The sequence below is a fragment of the Dermacentor silvarum genome, chromosome 1, assembly GCF_013339745.2.
Source record: "Dermacentor silvarum isolate Dsil-2018 chromosome 1, BIME_Dsil_1.4, whole genome shotgun sequence".
Lineage (NCBI taxonomy): Eukaryota > Metazoa > Arthropoda > Arachnida > Ixodida > Ixodidae > Dermacentor > Dermacentor silvarum.
The window spans coordinates 176,510,274-176,525,950 of record NC_051154.1 but is presented as its reverse complement, the minus strand read 5'-3'; the positions used below and the strand labels follow the sequence as shown (position 1 = coordinate 176,525,950).

Below are 15,677 nucleotides of genomic sequence, written 5' to 3'. Positions count from 1 at the left end.
GTCCAACTACACCACTACGGAGAAAGAGTGCCTTGCGGTCATATGGGCTCTTGCAAAGTTTCGGCCTTACCTTTACAGCCGCCCATTCAAGGTCGTGACAGATCACCACTCGTTGTGCTGGCTGGCAGACTTGAGGGATCCTTCTGGACGACTGGCACGGTGGAGCCTACGCCTGCAGGAATACGATGTGACCATCGCATACAAGTCCGGGCGCACGCACGAAGACGCCGGCACGTCGCGCGCGCCTGTCGAATCTCCTGATAACGACATTGAGGACGACAGCGCTCTCCTTGGGGCTGTAAGTGTGACAGATTTGTCCCAACTGCAGCGCGTAGATGAGGAATTGCGGCCTGTTATCGAACATTTAGAAGGCCGCAACGCCACTCTGCCCCGTCGATTAGCTCGCGGACTGTCGTCCTTTTCTTTACGACAGGGCGTACTGTACAAGAAGAACTCCGCTGCCAGCCACAAAACCTACCTTTTGGTCGTGCCAGCAGAGCTTCGTGCCGAAATTCTGTTCGCCTGCCACGATGAACCTCCGTCTGGCCACCTAGGCTACACCAGAACCCTTGCTAGAGTGCGCAAATCGTACTATTGGCCGAAACTCGCCACTTGCGTTAAACTGTATGTCCAAGCCTGTCGTGAGTGCCAGCGCCGGAAGTCGCCAGCTGTGAAGCCTGCGGGATTACTGAAACCCATTGACCCACCTCGAAGACCTTTTGACCAAGTTGGCATGGATCTCTTGGGCCCGTTTCCTCGGTCATCTTCGGGAAACAAGTTTATAATCATCGCCACAGATTATTTGACGTGCTATGCTGAAGCAAAGGCTCTGCCTCAAGGCACTGCTTCCGATGTTGCGCTATTTTTTGTGAACAATTGTACTGCGTCACGGCGCCCCTTCGTGCGTCATTACCGACCGAGGAAAGGCATTTACGGCACGGCTCATTGAAGACGTTTTCCTATTAAGTTACACGACGCATCGAAAGACGACTGCCTATCACCCGCAGACAAATGGCCTGACCGAAAGGCTCAACAAAACTATGACTGACATGCTCTCTATGTACGTAGACGTTCAGCACAAAACGTGGGATGAAGTACTTCCCTACGTAACGTTTGCGTACAACACCGCGACGCAAGAGACCACCCGCTTCACGCCATTCTACTTTGTTTACGGTCGTGAAGTTCAGACCATGCTTGAAGCAATGCTTCCATGCGACACCTTTGATGGTCTTGACCAAGAAGCCGAGCTTTTCGTGCAACGAGCCGAGGAAGCACACCAACTGGCTCGCACGAACATCAAGAAACAGCAGTGCATCGACACACGCCACTACAACCTCCGCCATCGCCAAGTTGAGTACCAACCAGGAGATCGGGTTCTGGTCTGGACTCCTGTCCGCTGCAAAGGCCTATCCGAGAAACTTCTCAGCCGGTACTTCTGACCTTATAAAGTGCTGCGGCGAGTGAGTGACCTCAACTACGAAATTCTTCCTGACGGCAGCCAACCAACACGACGTCGAAAGACACTACCCGAGATTGTGCACGTTGTGCGGCTGAAACCATACCGCACTCCATAACCACCATAGTTTGTGGACCATGCCATTCCCTTTGTTTTATTTATTTTTGTCATGGACAATCATTGCCTCAGTGACATTGCCCTGCGTTTTATGACTGCGCATCAGCCAGCGTTCGTGTGTGCATGTGTCTTCCACGCATGTACTTCTACGTTCGCCCTGTAGTGTGTGTGCTTCTTTTAGCATCGAGTCGATGCTCTTCCAAGGAGGGAGAATAATGCCACACCTTGCAACATGTGGGACATAATTAGAAAGCCGAAGACGCGCGCTAGTCCACGCGCCATGCGCCGGCATCTGCTTTGACGGGCGCCAGCGAAGAGGCAGACGAAGTTACTCCGATTCACGCGCGGGTGCCTGAGCTTTGCGTTTGTTCAGCTGGCGGTCAGAGACTCGACGCTCAACACCTCAACGCTTCAGGTCTTCTGTTCTCCTAGAACGTGACAATATCACAGCGTGCGACGTGGTAGTGAACTGCCTAACACAGGTGCAGCCAAAGTGAAGTTAACTTCAGCGTTCATCAGTGGGCAGCTTTAGGCATTTATTTCAAAAATCGGTTCACCATGATGTCAGAAATTAGCGTCTGAAGGCACATCTGAAGGCACATCTGAATTTCACATCTGAAGGCATCAATGATTATGAACCCCCTCTTTTTTGCATTATGGCTTTGAAGAAGCCTATATAGAGTGGCTAAGCCTTTGCTCTGTTTCTTCACTTTTGTCCATGTATGGACTAGTGAAGGGATTCCAAAGAGGGTACTGCAAGACAGGTTGTCACCACGAAGTGACATGTTTGGGAGGTATTTTGATCACAAGAACCGAGTGTAGTTTGCAATCACATCATATATTCATGAATTCTAACCCGCACAGCTAAGATATGTTTGTTGAAGCTATTTGACAAGCAGGAGAATAAATTTTATATAATATTGTTTTATGTCTTCTTTGTCTATTCCTATTACACATGTAATTCTTGCATACTCATCTTGTATATGTGTTTGTGCAATAAGGACCCTAAGTATGAGTACTTTATTGACCAGGCATGTGCTCTGCCGTCCGAGTGTTTGTGCAATGCTATGGTGTGCTCATGATCATTTTGGAAACACAGGCAGAGAGGTTTTTACCAAAACCACAATTGAGAAAAGGCTTCTCAGTTACAGTAGATGTTAGAGAGGTTACAGACAACAATGCGCTTCACAAATAACAGGCATACTTATTATGCAAAACAGTTCTCTGTAACATTGTACTGTTCGCATCTGTCGCAAGTTACCGCGGGGAGTCCGCTGGCTAAGTATACTGCAGCTCTTAACTCTTCAAAAATATGTTTTTAGTTATTATAGGCAAACCAACACAAGTAGTCAATTATAGAGAAAGCATTCATTTACTATAATTAGAGGAATGGAATGAATCACCTCAGCCATTCCAGGAGTGGGAATGGTCCAACTCTCACCATTCCAAGTTAAAAGGAGTTGAATAATGGGGGATCTCCACTCTCCGGAATCGAATGGAGGGTCCCACTTCGCAACTCTGGTATAGTGAAACAACTTGTCCTTAAAACTCTGCTGAACTTGCCACACCATGTTTGCAGCAGCCCATTGTTCACTGTGGTAACACACTGATCCTTTCTTGTATAAATCGAGTCTTTCTTTCTGATCTCTGATGTTTTGAATAAAAAAATGTCCTCATTTGATGGGCTGATTATTTAGAGCACACCTTTTTGTTATGCAATGATGTCTGCCATAAATGTGCGAAATCTGTTCCAAATGTTCTTGGATAGGCAAAATTGCTGCAATGTAATGCATGTTAGTTCTTCGTGGGATGTACTCGGTGGGCAAGTGAGTAAGGACAGATCATAACAAAATAAGCAACAGATAAATACTCCAGACATGAAACAGGGCTGACATTGATGGAATGTTTATAGATGCTTTGTCAGCTTTTAGAACTTTGTAAAAAAGATAGTAGGAGAAAGATTATTTTTTGATAAAATCTTTTTTCAAGAAATGTGAAAAAAAAAATTGTTGAGGTGGTTATCTGTACTTTTGCAGGTGATGGTCTCCAAGCACAAGGATGAACCTGCTGCATATGAGCAGTCAGTCTTGACAGATGCTGATCTGCTGGAGAAGAATGCTGCCCTGGAGCAGCAGTTGCAAGACATGCAGGAGATGTCAGTAGTGCTTCTGTGCCGGTTGGAAGAGCTGGCAAAATTCCTAGGGCAGCTGCTGGCCTACGACGAGACTGGATCATTGGGGTCCGTGACTCTTTCGTCAGCCATGGTGGCCAAGATACGCCAGTTCGTCGCAGACAGCAAGGAGATGTCCAACTCCTTCCACTCCTTCTCGCTAAGCTTTCTTGGTGAGCTCAGAGCATATATCCATGAAAGACAACTGAGCTGTTTAGTTTCTGTAAATCTGCATGTAGCATTGCAGGGCTTGTTTAAAAGTCCATTCAGGAAGCAGGTCATCTGTTCTAATGTCGTTTACTACTTAAATAATTATAATAATAAATTAATTACTACAATTGTTATGCAGCAAAAGACAAAGAACAACAGAAACAACATATACGTTGCTGTTGTCGTATGTTGGTTCTGTTGTCCCTCGTCTTTTGCCGTGCCACAATTCTGCCAATTCATTATGCATCAACTAGCCCAGCAACATGTTTTATAATAATAAACTTTAATTAATGTATTTAAGTGGCAGTTGATAATGGAAGGTTTGTGGCTGCTGACAATTTGATCTGATATCAGTTTCAAAATCCGCAATAAGTCTCTGTAATGCCCGCGCCGCGGCTACAAGAAATGTTGTTTTTCTCCATGGAAAACTGGAACTGAATGCCTGAGGAGCACAAGGAACAACATGTCCAAGAAATGTCAGCTAGTGACATTTGCCCATCTTCCTTATTTTGACGCGAGTCTTGCTCCCAGTGTGCACCTGCCTTCGGCCTCGATGTATCAAGACGACACTTGTCGCTGTGGGGCTGACCTTGTCAAGAGCTTTGCTTCATGGTGCATTGTAGCTCTCTGTACTTCTTAATCTGAAAGCACCAGCCCGCTCCCCCCAGCCCTTTCCCCCACTTTTTTCTTCACTATCTCCCCACCGTACAGTAAGAAACAATGATTATGCACTTCATGACCATTTCAGTAAATATCCATCATGCCCACTAGTCAGCATTTGCTTGGTTACATCCAGACTGCATTTTTGCTTTCACCAGATCAACTTGGAAAATAAGCTTTTGAGTAAAAAGTTCCTATTTTCTCTTAGTGACATAAAGCAGAGGAACTGTGCAAGATAAGACTTATTCTATTTGTCTTCAAAAGAAGTGATACCTATAGTTACTAAGGTACCACTATGCAGCCATGGTATCTGATTACCACAGAACTTATTTCAGAATACCATTAGTTTATTTCTTTATACTACAGGACAAAAGCAATGCAAATTTCAACACTAACGGCATCATGGTCACAAGAGGTGCTCAGTGTTTTTCCTCGATTGCGATACAAAGAAGGAAGTGCTTTTATGTTGTGTTGACACAAGCATGTCTCACAAAAAGTTCTGAAGAGAGTTCTTCATATGCTACTTTAAATTAATGCTAGTGGGTTTGAATGCAAGAACTTTTCACATGCAGGAAAACCTTGCTATAACGAAGTTGAAGGGGGAGCCGTACTTACTTTGTTATACCCATTACTTTGTTATAACGATTGCCTGGTTTTGTGGCTGACACTGGCCACCAAGAAGGACAAGCAGGGTACTGTTAGTGACCACTTAATAAGCCAATGCAAAGCTCACTGTGCACCACTGAAGGATTGTAAAGATAATTAAAAGATAATTTTCTGCTACATCTTCATCAGTGAGATGACTCCTTTCTCTAATGCAATGCAGCTGTCTGAGCTGTGAATGCTAATCCATCTTTTCCATCATCGTGTGCACACAAATAGTTACGTTCTTTGGTGTTGCAGTGTTAAGTGAGCATGCCAGTCAAGCGCTGCAAGTTTATGATTTCATGCAAAGCTCATCACTGTTCACTAGCGGACACTTCTAAAGAAAAAAGCATATCGTTATGTTGGCATCTAGCAACAGCCATTGCGTGAATTAAGAGGCTTGTAGGAGCTCTGTATCCATTGCGTACAGTGACAAGCGTTGTACAAAGTTGGAGGCTTGCTATACTTCGCCAGCATGTTGATGAAATGCTAAGCCAAACGATCATCAAGAACATGGCCAGTGGTTAAATTTGGTATTAGGTAATTTAATTTTCCATGCTAACTAGTTGCCGTTGCTGTGATCCCAGTAATAATGCGATAACAGCAGTTCAGCTTTGTCTAAGCCAATCACAAAGGGAGAACAATTGATAAAGATGATGGATTGCTATAACATATGGTTCCAGGATGCGGAGCCCCTTGACTATGCATGTGCAGCACGTTATCGCAGCCAAGATAGACGGCGCAGCATGTATTGAAGCATCCTTCCTCCATCTATTGCAAGCTATGCGCTCCACTGTTTGTATTTCATTATGGCATAATAGTGCACAAATTTCAACCAAGGCGCACCACACTGTGTGAACAGAGTGCAGGAGAGTGAGAGAGTCTGCAGCATTGGTAGAGAGTGGTGAGGTGGCAGCAGTGTGTGTGTATGGCTACTGACTCGACAGTTTTGGCTGGTTTTACACGTTGCCAGGTAGGGGAAATCTCGTGGGAGTTTTCAATTGCTGGATCAGTTGAGTTACAAACAGCATCATGTGACACCAGATTTCTGCCTAATGGGTGTAAAATGATCAGTAAACGATTTATTATAATGACTGTCAAAAGGGTGTTTAACTGAGCTAGCTGGTTCATTCTTTGAGGTTTGTAGCAGCAGAAAATTGTGGAACACAGACACAGAAAATAACAAACAGATGTGGACATTGCTGCACTGTCAACTGATTTCTTTATTGAAATTCCTGAGATTTTTATGTCATCGCCAAATCTCATCCTTTTCATCTTCCTGGGGCTTCTCGCAAGAAAGCTACTTCTTTTCTTGCCAGGGCCACTGACTGTGTGCTTACACATTGCACTCCTGTTCGACTTATCTCTCATGCTTCAAGAATCTCCTGAGTTTGCCTATCATCATTCTTTTTCCTGCACATCATGCAATTTGACAGTGCACGTGCAAATTCGGTTCTTTTCCTTTTTGTCATTTTGCAATGTAAGAGGCACAGCGTCCGAGTAGTGTGCTCAGCACCAAACAAGGCAAAAAGTATCTGTGCACGAGCCAACCAGGAAAACAGGCCACAATGCCAGATCGCACACCAGACAAGATACTGCAGTTGCATGAAATTATAGTAGTACAGTCAACGTCCAATTTTGCGGACTCCCTAGGGGCCGCGAAAACGTACGAAAAATCGAGCAGTCCGAAAAAATGAATGCATGCCTTTTACTGCGCTCAAGGGCTCAAATATCCACAGGCACGTCCGAAATAGCTCTAAAGGCCTGCCAGTACATTTAATAGGCGTATCGGTGCTCGTACTGTGATAGCAGACGGCGGGCGTGCGCGTGTATAATTAAGGAATACAGACAGTGTCCCGTGACAATTGCTACTTGACACTCTTGATATGCTTCACTGCAATACTTTGCATATGCTTCACTGACTTTCGGGAACCGGCATTTTGCATCATCGTGCCGTCTGAACTTCGAAGCCATTGGCGAGGATTACAAAGGCGGAGTCGGCACCACTGGTAATAGCGGTGAATTGTTTCAATTAAAAACACGGCACCGAACAAGAATCTTGGTAGCGAATGTCGAAGTAGCTGGGCCTAGCGTTGCCAAGGTGGTGGCTATGGCTGCCAGCGGATGTGCGTGCGAGATCGCCAGTTCGAGGTGGCGAGATAATAAAAGTGGCGGCAGTGGTGGTTTCGATTAATGCCGTTTTAGACCTGCAGTCATGGGAAAAAGTCCGTAAAATCGGACGGTGAAGGTTTTTTGCGTCCGAAATTTCAGACGTTCTTATACACTGACTCAATGGGGTACATGGCGATACCATGAAGGGGTCAGAAATATTGGGCATGTCGAAAAAATCAGGCATCCGGAAAATCGGTTGTTGACTGTATAAACTATCCCCCATTCCTGTGAAAAACAATACATAAGGCAAACAAGAAGCAGCCTAAATGACCAGACAAGAGAGCACGCATAATCACTATCAGGGACCCTTGGCAGCTATCTAGCCTTGCACTGCAAAGATTGCAAAATGAACAAAAAAGGAAAAGAGAAACAAATTCGCACGTGCACCCCGAAATTGCATGATGTGCTGAAAAAGAATGACGATAGGTTAACTCGGGAGATAAGTCGAACAGGAGTGCAATGTGTAAGCACACCGTCAGTGGCTTTCACAAGAGAAGTAGCTTTTTTGTGAGAAGCCCCAGGAGGATAAAAGATGAGATTTGGCAACGGCATAAAAAGCATGGGAATTTTAATAAAGAAATCAGTTGACGGTGCAGCTACTTCCACGTCTGTTCGTTCCTTTCTGTGTCTCTGTTCCACAATTTTCTGCTTCTACAAACCTCGAATTATTATAATGATGTTTTACTGTATTCCCAAATAAAAAAAAATATTCATCTGGTGATCTTGGTAGACAGCTTCATCCTGACCTCTGGCCCCGAAAGTTGAGGAACAGTCGAGCTTGAATCGGAAAAGTGCTGGAACCATAGCTGTGTTGTATGTTGGACACCACACTTTTCAAAATGTACTGATGTATTTCTTAAAGTTCTTTTACTAAAGTGGAGACTGAGAACATGGCCTTCAAAAATACTGCACCACACATTTGCTGCCGATCTTACTGAAAGCTTGTATTGGTGTATGTAGACATGTGGATTGGTATCACACTATACTCTATTTCACAACTAATTTGCAGCACTGCCGAAGGTACAAGGTGTACACAAGCAATATCCTTGTACAGTGCAATATAGTTCCGAGTGTAACTGTCCAATTTTGGTCGATTAGTTAGTTTCAATTTAGCTTTGTACATGATACGTTACATGTTAGGCCCTTTCAGCATGCATATTGTAGAGCACGAATTAGTGTGGCAGTTACTGCCACTAACCGTAATAGCCACCCTAACCGTGAGTGCATAGCAACATGGAAGTGCCCATGTTGCTTCGATCCGAATTCGCGCTTGTTACTGGCTCTCCACCCTGACAGCAAGAAATAAATGGTAAAATCACATCGCTTAGTCTCATCTCACGCTGCAGTCAAAACATTAGGCATGTTTTGTCATTGTTATTGAGATCAGCTGCTTGTTTTGATGTTGCTAGGACTACAGAGGTGGCGCCAAGTCATAAAAATGGTTTTATTTCCAGTTAGCAGATGGCATCACAGCATTGGAACTGGTCATGCATTGACAATGCAGAACGCTATAAAGATCTAATTGTTCACTGTATCATTAATTTACTACTGCACTCTAGCATGGTACATGATGGCGGTGGCGAGCAAACGCCAAATAGGCACTGAGCAGACGATGTGGCTTTGGTAAACAATTATAACCACGTTCACCCTTACTACTGGCTAAGAAGGCAGCAAGGAACTGCTGAGAGAGCGTGCATATGAAGCGAAGCCCCGCTGTCGCATTCATGTAAACACAGCATATTGTTACAACGCCATAACATTTGTTGTGTTAATTCACCAACCGTGAAGCATGTATCGACAGGATGGCAAGCAGATGCTGAGCAGAGGGCACAGCATGGATAAACATATCTTGAGGGGCATTTGGCCTTTCTATTGGCTAAGGAGTCCTTCAGCTTCCACAGGGCTGCAAAGAACTTCTGAGATAGAGTATTGTAGTGTACACTGTGCAAGTTGGGAATTCCTGCAAAAGTGCACCTCACCAGTCCAAGGAACATTCTGGGATCCTGGGCTTGATGTAAACAAACATTCGATAAATGACAATTGTGCCTGGAGAGAGCATTCAAAATGGAAGTTGTACTTCTTCCAGAGCTCCTTGTGATTTTTCTTACGCTTGCCTGGATTAATGTTGACCTACACTAGAACAGCTGTGCCCAAATCCTCATTTTTGTTGGCAGGACACTTTCTTTTCTGAACATGGGAAGACCCTATGGAATGGAAATAGTTGAAGACAGTCTTGAACATGGCACGGGCAGGCAGACGGCGATTTGGATGTTCGGTCGTACTATAGAGTAATGAAGCAATGTGTGCATCGTCTTGATGCCCTCACTTGGGCGGCCATGATGTCCTCCTTTCCAGCTACTGAAAACTTGCGTCATGCAAGTGCAGCAATTTCACTGGTAAAAATGCTGCAGATCCAACGAGTTGGAATCTACATGTATATACGGTGAAGCTTTGTGTGAGTGCATAAAGAGTCACGCACGCACACATACACACACAATCGCACACAAATTATACCGAGCCTTTTGTTAAACGGAGTTGCTGACTACTAGCTAGTACAACTGATGCCTTGAACTCGTCATGACTTCAGAGGCAGCATGCACATACTTACGTAGTGCAATTTGAATCCATTCTATCCTCGAGAAGCGTTTACTTCCTCATTACCGTGCAGCTGTAGATGCGCAAAGGCGAGCTTTCTGGGTCTTTTTTTTTTTTATTTACCTCATACAGCTGGTGCAGCGGATGCATGGTAGCGAGAGCCATCTGGTGGTGCTGCAAGGAACGCATCGGCGCAAAATGGCGTGCGTGCTTCGCTGTGATTGTTTATCCGATTTGGCGACAAAACAGCCACGCAGCTCCCGTAGTCCTGAAACTCGGCGAGGTTCACAAAGAAAAGCTTCGCTTTTAAAAGGCTGCGTTTGTGATCAGCACCCAACAAAAGCAGAACTTTGACATGCTGGAAGGAACTCTTGCCTAACCCTTTTGAAGAGGAGATATATACATAGCAGAAATTTTTTTTATTGTGATAGCAATTATAAGGGCACTCCAAGCGCATTTCTGCCGTTGCCGTATGCTGGATGTGCAAGTGAAAGCACGCGAGGGGAGCTGACAATCATGGCTCAATCTGGCACATGCAAGAGAAGGAAGTGACAGGAAACGTACAGTCTTCCGTCACGCGAAAGGCTGCGGGAAGGCGAAAGGCTGCGGGAAGGCGAAAGGCTGCGGGAAGGCGAAAGGCTGCGGGAAGGCGAAAGGCTGCGGGAAGGCGAAAGGCTGCGGGAGGGCGAAAGGCTGCGGGAGGGCGAAAGGCTGCGGGAGGGCGAAAGGCTGCGGGAGGGCGAAAGGCTGCGGGAGGGCGAAAGGCTGCGGGAGGGCGAAAGGCTGCGGGAGGGCGAAAGGCTGCGGGAGGGCGAAAGGCTGCGGGAGGGCGAAAGGCTGCGGGAGGGCGAAAGGCTGCGGGAGGGCGAAAGGCTGCGGGAGGGCGAAAGGCTGCGGGAGGGCGAAAGGCTGCGGGAGGGCGAAAGGCTGCGGGAGGGCAGCAAGGACGGAAGGAAGGAAGGAAGGGGGGGGCGGCGTTGTTCTCCGACAGCAACTGTGTATTTTGCGACCACGTGCATGGAGAACTGACGATTGTGGCTCAATCTCGCACGTGCAGGGAGGGAAGTGCACTGGCAGTGCGGGAGGGAGGGTGGGCGGCGTTCTACTTCAGACCCAACTGCGGATTTTGCGCGGTCACGCGCTCCTTATCTTGAAAGCAATTTGCGTCTCATACCTTTGTGCAACCAGTGTTCTCGCCGCTCAGTTTGCGTTGAAACTATACACAGCACGAAGGTCTCATCACTCGCTGCTGCTACTGCGCTTCCTGACCCCAGCGTTTTGACCGCGAGTGTTCGTGGTCATCGATTGTGATGTGTTCATGTTTGCCTGTACATGCTGACAACATGCTTGTTAATTTAGTTAGTAAGCGAATATTTCCAAGTCTATACGGTGTGGAGAGCACACGCCCCCATCTTCTCTCGTGTACGCTCGTCGTCGCATGTGCATGTAGCGCACGCAGCGGGAGCCGGGTAGACACGAGAGAGAGGCACTTTGCCCTCTCCCGGTTCTCGCTCGCCTCTCACGACGTCGCGGTTAGAGGGAAGGTATCCGACGGGCGAGGAGGACATTCCCCTCGCGAAAAGGTAAAAAGGTATAAAAGAGCGCGACTGGGAGACCCCCGGTCTCCCTGGCGTCGCTACACCTAACCTGCCGGAATGGAGATACCCGCTGCAACCCGTGAGTGACCTCGCTTGCGTGACTTCCACACGCAACGAGGCAAGCCTATTTATTCCTTATTACAGAGTGGACTTCTCTCTGCAAGTGTGTATTATTGCCCACAGCAATAAATGTTGTTGAATTGACTCGCTCGTTGCCTTATTCGCCCGAACCCTACGAAGCTGCGATCGCACGCGCTACGGATATGGGAGTACGTCGGAACGGCTGTGTGTGGCTAGATCCGGAGCTTGCCTTCAGCCTTAGCCTTACGCAGAGTGGACCCCCACAACGGCCGATAAAACTACTATCCTTGCTTCGTATAGCTGTCTAGTAATTTGCTATCGCAATGCAGTTTCGCCGAGGCAAAATACTCGGAGAATAGGCCTAGTCAACGAAAAGAAAGATATTTTCTGGAAACCTTTTTATCAATAGGTAGGCAACACTAGGTAGAAAAGGGCTTAACCCCACACCACCTATGGCTTCATTGGAACTTTACAGACAGCTCTCAGCATATGTGAACCATAGGTGTACATTGCATTTGCTTTACATTACGTGTGTGTGATACCACTGTGGCTGGATGTCTATCAGTCTGTCTCCTCTGACCGTGCTTTCAAAAGAAAGTAAGTCCTTGTCCTGTGTTCCTGCTCTAAACCAACAAATGACGCGCTTGCTCCCTTGTCATTCAGTGTTGGCCGAAGACATTTAGCCAGAAACTCCGTACTAAATACCGAAACTAGGATTTTTTTTTTCTTTTTCTGGGAAGTTGCTTGTAGGCAACACTCGTCTATAAAGGGGTAACATTGTAAGCCTGAAAGTGTGCCATTGTGCTTGCTATGTGCAATATAGCACAGAATCACAAGTACAGTCAATCGCCTTTGTAAGCAAGTGTCTCCGAAATCATTCATTATACAGGTCACCTTGTTTAAACGTAGCACACCTGAGAATAAAACAGGGACAGAATTATTTCTTTCTTATACAGGTCATTTCATAGTAGAGGTATTCGTTGTAGATGCACCCAACTGTACATGGAAGGAAAGCTTTATTCAGGCTACTGTGTGGAAAAAAATTGCAGCAGAACCCATCTCATAATGACTGTTGGTGGTAATGCATTAGCATTGAATCAACATAGCGGCGCAACGTATTGCCACTATCGAAACGAGCTTTGTAGGAGGCTACTGCATTGGGATTCCTCCTTCACGCTTGCCTAGGAACTCTCAGGGCCATCTAGTGCCGTTGCTGCCGTGAAGCCTGTGCGTGGCCTCAGAATTGCACAGCTCGCCGCTGTGTGCAAACGCTGAGACACGCGTCATGCAGCAACCGGACTCCTCGCTCATGCTTCTTTCTGGACGCGCTGTGCCAGCTAGTGGCACTGCACATGGCCTCCGAGATGAGAAGCGTGGTGCACCAGTGCCTGTGAACACTGAGAATTGTTCCTTCGCTTGCTGCACACCTAGTGGCACATACTCAGTGACCCAAGTTGGTGAGAAGTTCATTGAAGAGTGGTACATACCCAGTTCATTGAATGCGCAGCTCACTAAAGCGTTGGTGTTAAAAGCTTTCATTGAAAGGCGGCACATATGCAGTGCATTTGTGACACGCTAATGCTTCGGGTTGCTGTCCTTGAAGAGCCCTTGTGATGTGGGTTAGATTCCGCTCAACATTGGAGGAGTTTAGGGATATTTTTCGTCATTGTAGAGTGACACGTTTTAAGTGGCTCATACGTACCTAGTAACCAAGTTGGCGTCAAAGATGTGCATTGAAGAGTGGCACACACCTACTGGCACATACCCAGTGACCCAAGTAGGCATCAAAGAGGTTCATAGAAGACTAGCACAGACTGAGTGGCACATACCCAGTGCTCCAAGTTTCTTCAAACAGCGGTACCTACCCAGTCCCGCATCTTCCGTGACCCATGTCAGAATGAGAGAGTTTCGTTGAAGAGCGGTACATATGTACACATTGCCACATACTCATTGACCCAAGTCGGTCTAACTGTTGGTTTTGAACCCTCTTCCTCCAGCATAGTAACCCAATGTGCTACCCATTTGATCACGCACTACCCAGTGACCCAGAGAAGCGGGGAAGACATTTAGATATGCACATAGCCCCCGAAAAGTGCCCAAAGAATGCTGACACATTAAAACATTGCTACATGTTGCTCCTGATGTTTCCTTTTCACGTGGTTTCCTTTTTGCGGGCTTATGTTACAGGAATCCAAAGACTTTGGATTCATTTGAATCGCTAATATCTTAAAAGAGTACTGGCACAAATTTTTCCGCGCTCTGTTTTTTAAGTAGCTATTGATCCAGTAATCATGCTAATGAAACCTGTTTGCTCCAGCGCACGACAATTGTTTAGTTATATGCTCGTATCTCACGACAAGGGTCCTGGTTTCAGTTTTGATAAGCTTGCCTCGTGACGTAAGAGGCATGCTTGTAGAACAGCGATGATCGCGTGAGCACGCAGACCAGGGACGCACACTAGCGCACCATCTACCATACCATCTGTGCTCCTGTTAGTCTGCTAGTTCGGTGGGAAACCGGCGCATTGCTACAGCATTGTAATGCTTCGTTGGACGTAAGTTCAGTACACAGTATGATCTGGGGACGCAATGTCTAACCAGAGAGCACACAAAACTAATACTTCAACTTTCATATTCTACCCAACTACTATGTAAAGCGTTGGTAGTGACATAATCATTGACACACATACTTTTATTATAATTTCCTTTGATAATAACACTAATGCGACAAAAAAAAAATCGAATGCATTGTAGTTAAACAAATTGTCACAGGATGTCGCCACCAGCTTTGCTACTGCGGGCCATAGCACCGGTAACCTGGTAATTAGGGGTGTGTGGATAGCGATTTTTGAGACTGAATCAAACACGAATCGATTATCGAATAGTTCTAGAATAATGAACAGTCGTTATCACAATTACTATAAAGTAATATTCACATCCTGGTATTCCTAAAGTTAACACGTTTCTGTCATTACATAGTATGTTATGCAACATGGTTTATTATAAGTACAAATGGAGCATTAAGAGCAAACTAGTTTCTTCACGTGCACAGGATTCTTCAGAAAGTGGGAATGATTGCTGTATAGCCTGTAAAGTATGGCTGCCTAAGCAGCGTAGCCTGCTCTACTACGCAAGTTCTAATGTTTTATGTCTGTGCTATGCCGGTAGGGGTGAAAATTTGCCATACTTTTGCTCCAATCTTGTATTTCATTGGGTGCAGTTGAAGTTTTGAAATATTCGAGAAGCATTAGAAAAATATTTGCATTTATAAATAGTCACTATTTGATTTGAAGACCAAATTGAATAGGACACTATGTGATGATTATTTGAAAGTTTCGAATATTTTCACACCCCTACTGGCACATCCCTACTGGCACATTCCTATTGGTAAGAATGGAAAAAAAAAAACCAAGGACCTTTAAAAGTTAAATGAATCATAGCTCATGGTGCACCTTTGAGAAATTAAGCTTCAATTATTATTAGGACTTTCAGTGTTTTTATGTATTTTCTCGTTGCAGGTTCTGACACGAGCAGTATTCTAAGTGATCACCTGTCAAAGAGAGGTTCACTGGACAAAACTATGCAGTCCTTCTTATCTCTTTCAAGAAAGTATGTTTTGCACTGATCTTTAATTTAAGTGCTGTTAGTGTGTGATTATGCTTAGTTTTTATTTTTTATTTTGTAGAAGTAAAGACGAGACTGCTGACATGAATAAGCCATCAACGGGCAAACTGGATGTCAAGATGATCCCACCTTCTCCAGAAGATTTTGCCTTCATGGAAGACGAGCTGAAAATGTATGTGTTCGTTATGGCACTAACACCTCAAATGGCTTGAAATTTTTATGTCATTAATTTTAACACATTCACTGTGGCATTGGTCACAGCAGTTATTCCTCCTGTGCGGCTATGCAAGGCATTCCTGCAGTAAGCAAGCAAAGGCTTTGCTTGAAATCAAAGGACAGGATAAATTATT

At 45.5% G+C, this 15,677-nt stretch overlaps 1 protein-coding gene across 5 annotated transcripts in view; it reads left to right on the top strand.

Annotated features, from left to right (window-relative positions):
- Positions 1-15,677, top strand: part of LOC119436439 (rootletin-like) — a 199,970-nt gene that overhangs the window by 113,464 nt on the left and 70,829 nt on the right. For all 5 annotated transcript variants that reach the window (XM_049657710.1, XM_049657691.1, XM_037703285.2 and 2 more), the window contains 3 exons: positions 3,610-3,916; positions 15,222-15,312; positions 15,389-15,499. In XM_049657710.1, the coding sequence (XP_049513667.1) occupies positions 3,610-3,916; positions 15,222-15,312; positions 15,389-15,499 (509 nt within the window). The remainder of the gene's footprint in view (positions 1-3,609; positions 3,917-15,221; positions 15,313-15,388; positions 15,500-15,677) is intronic.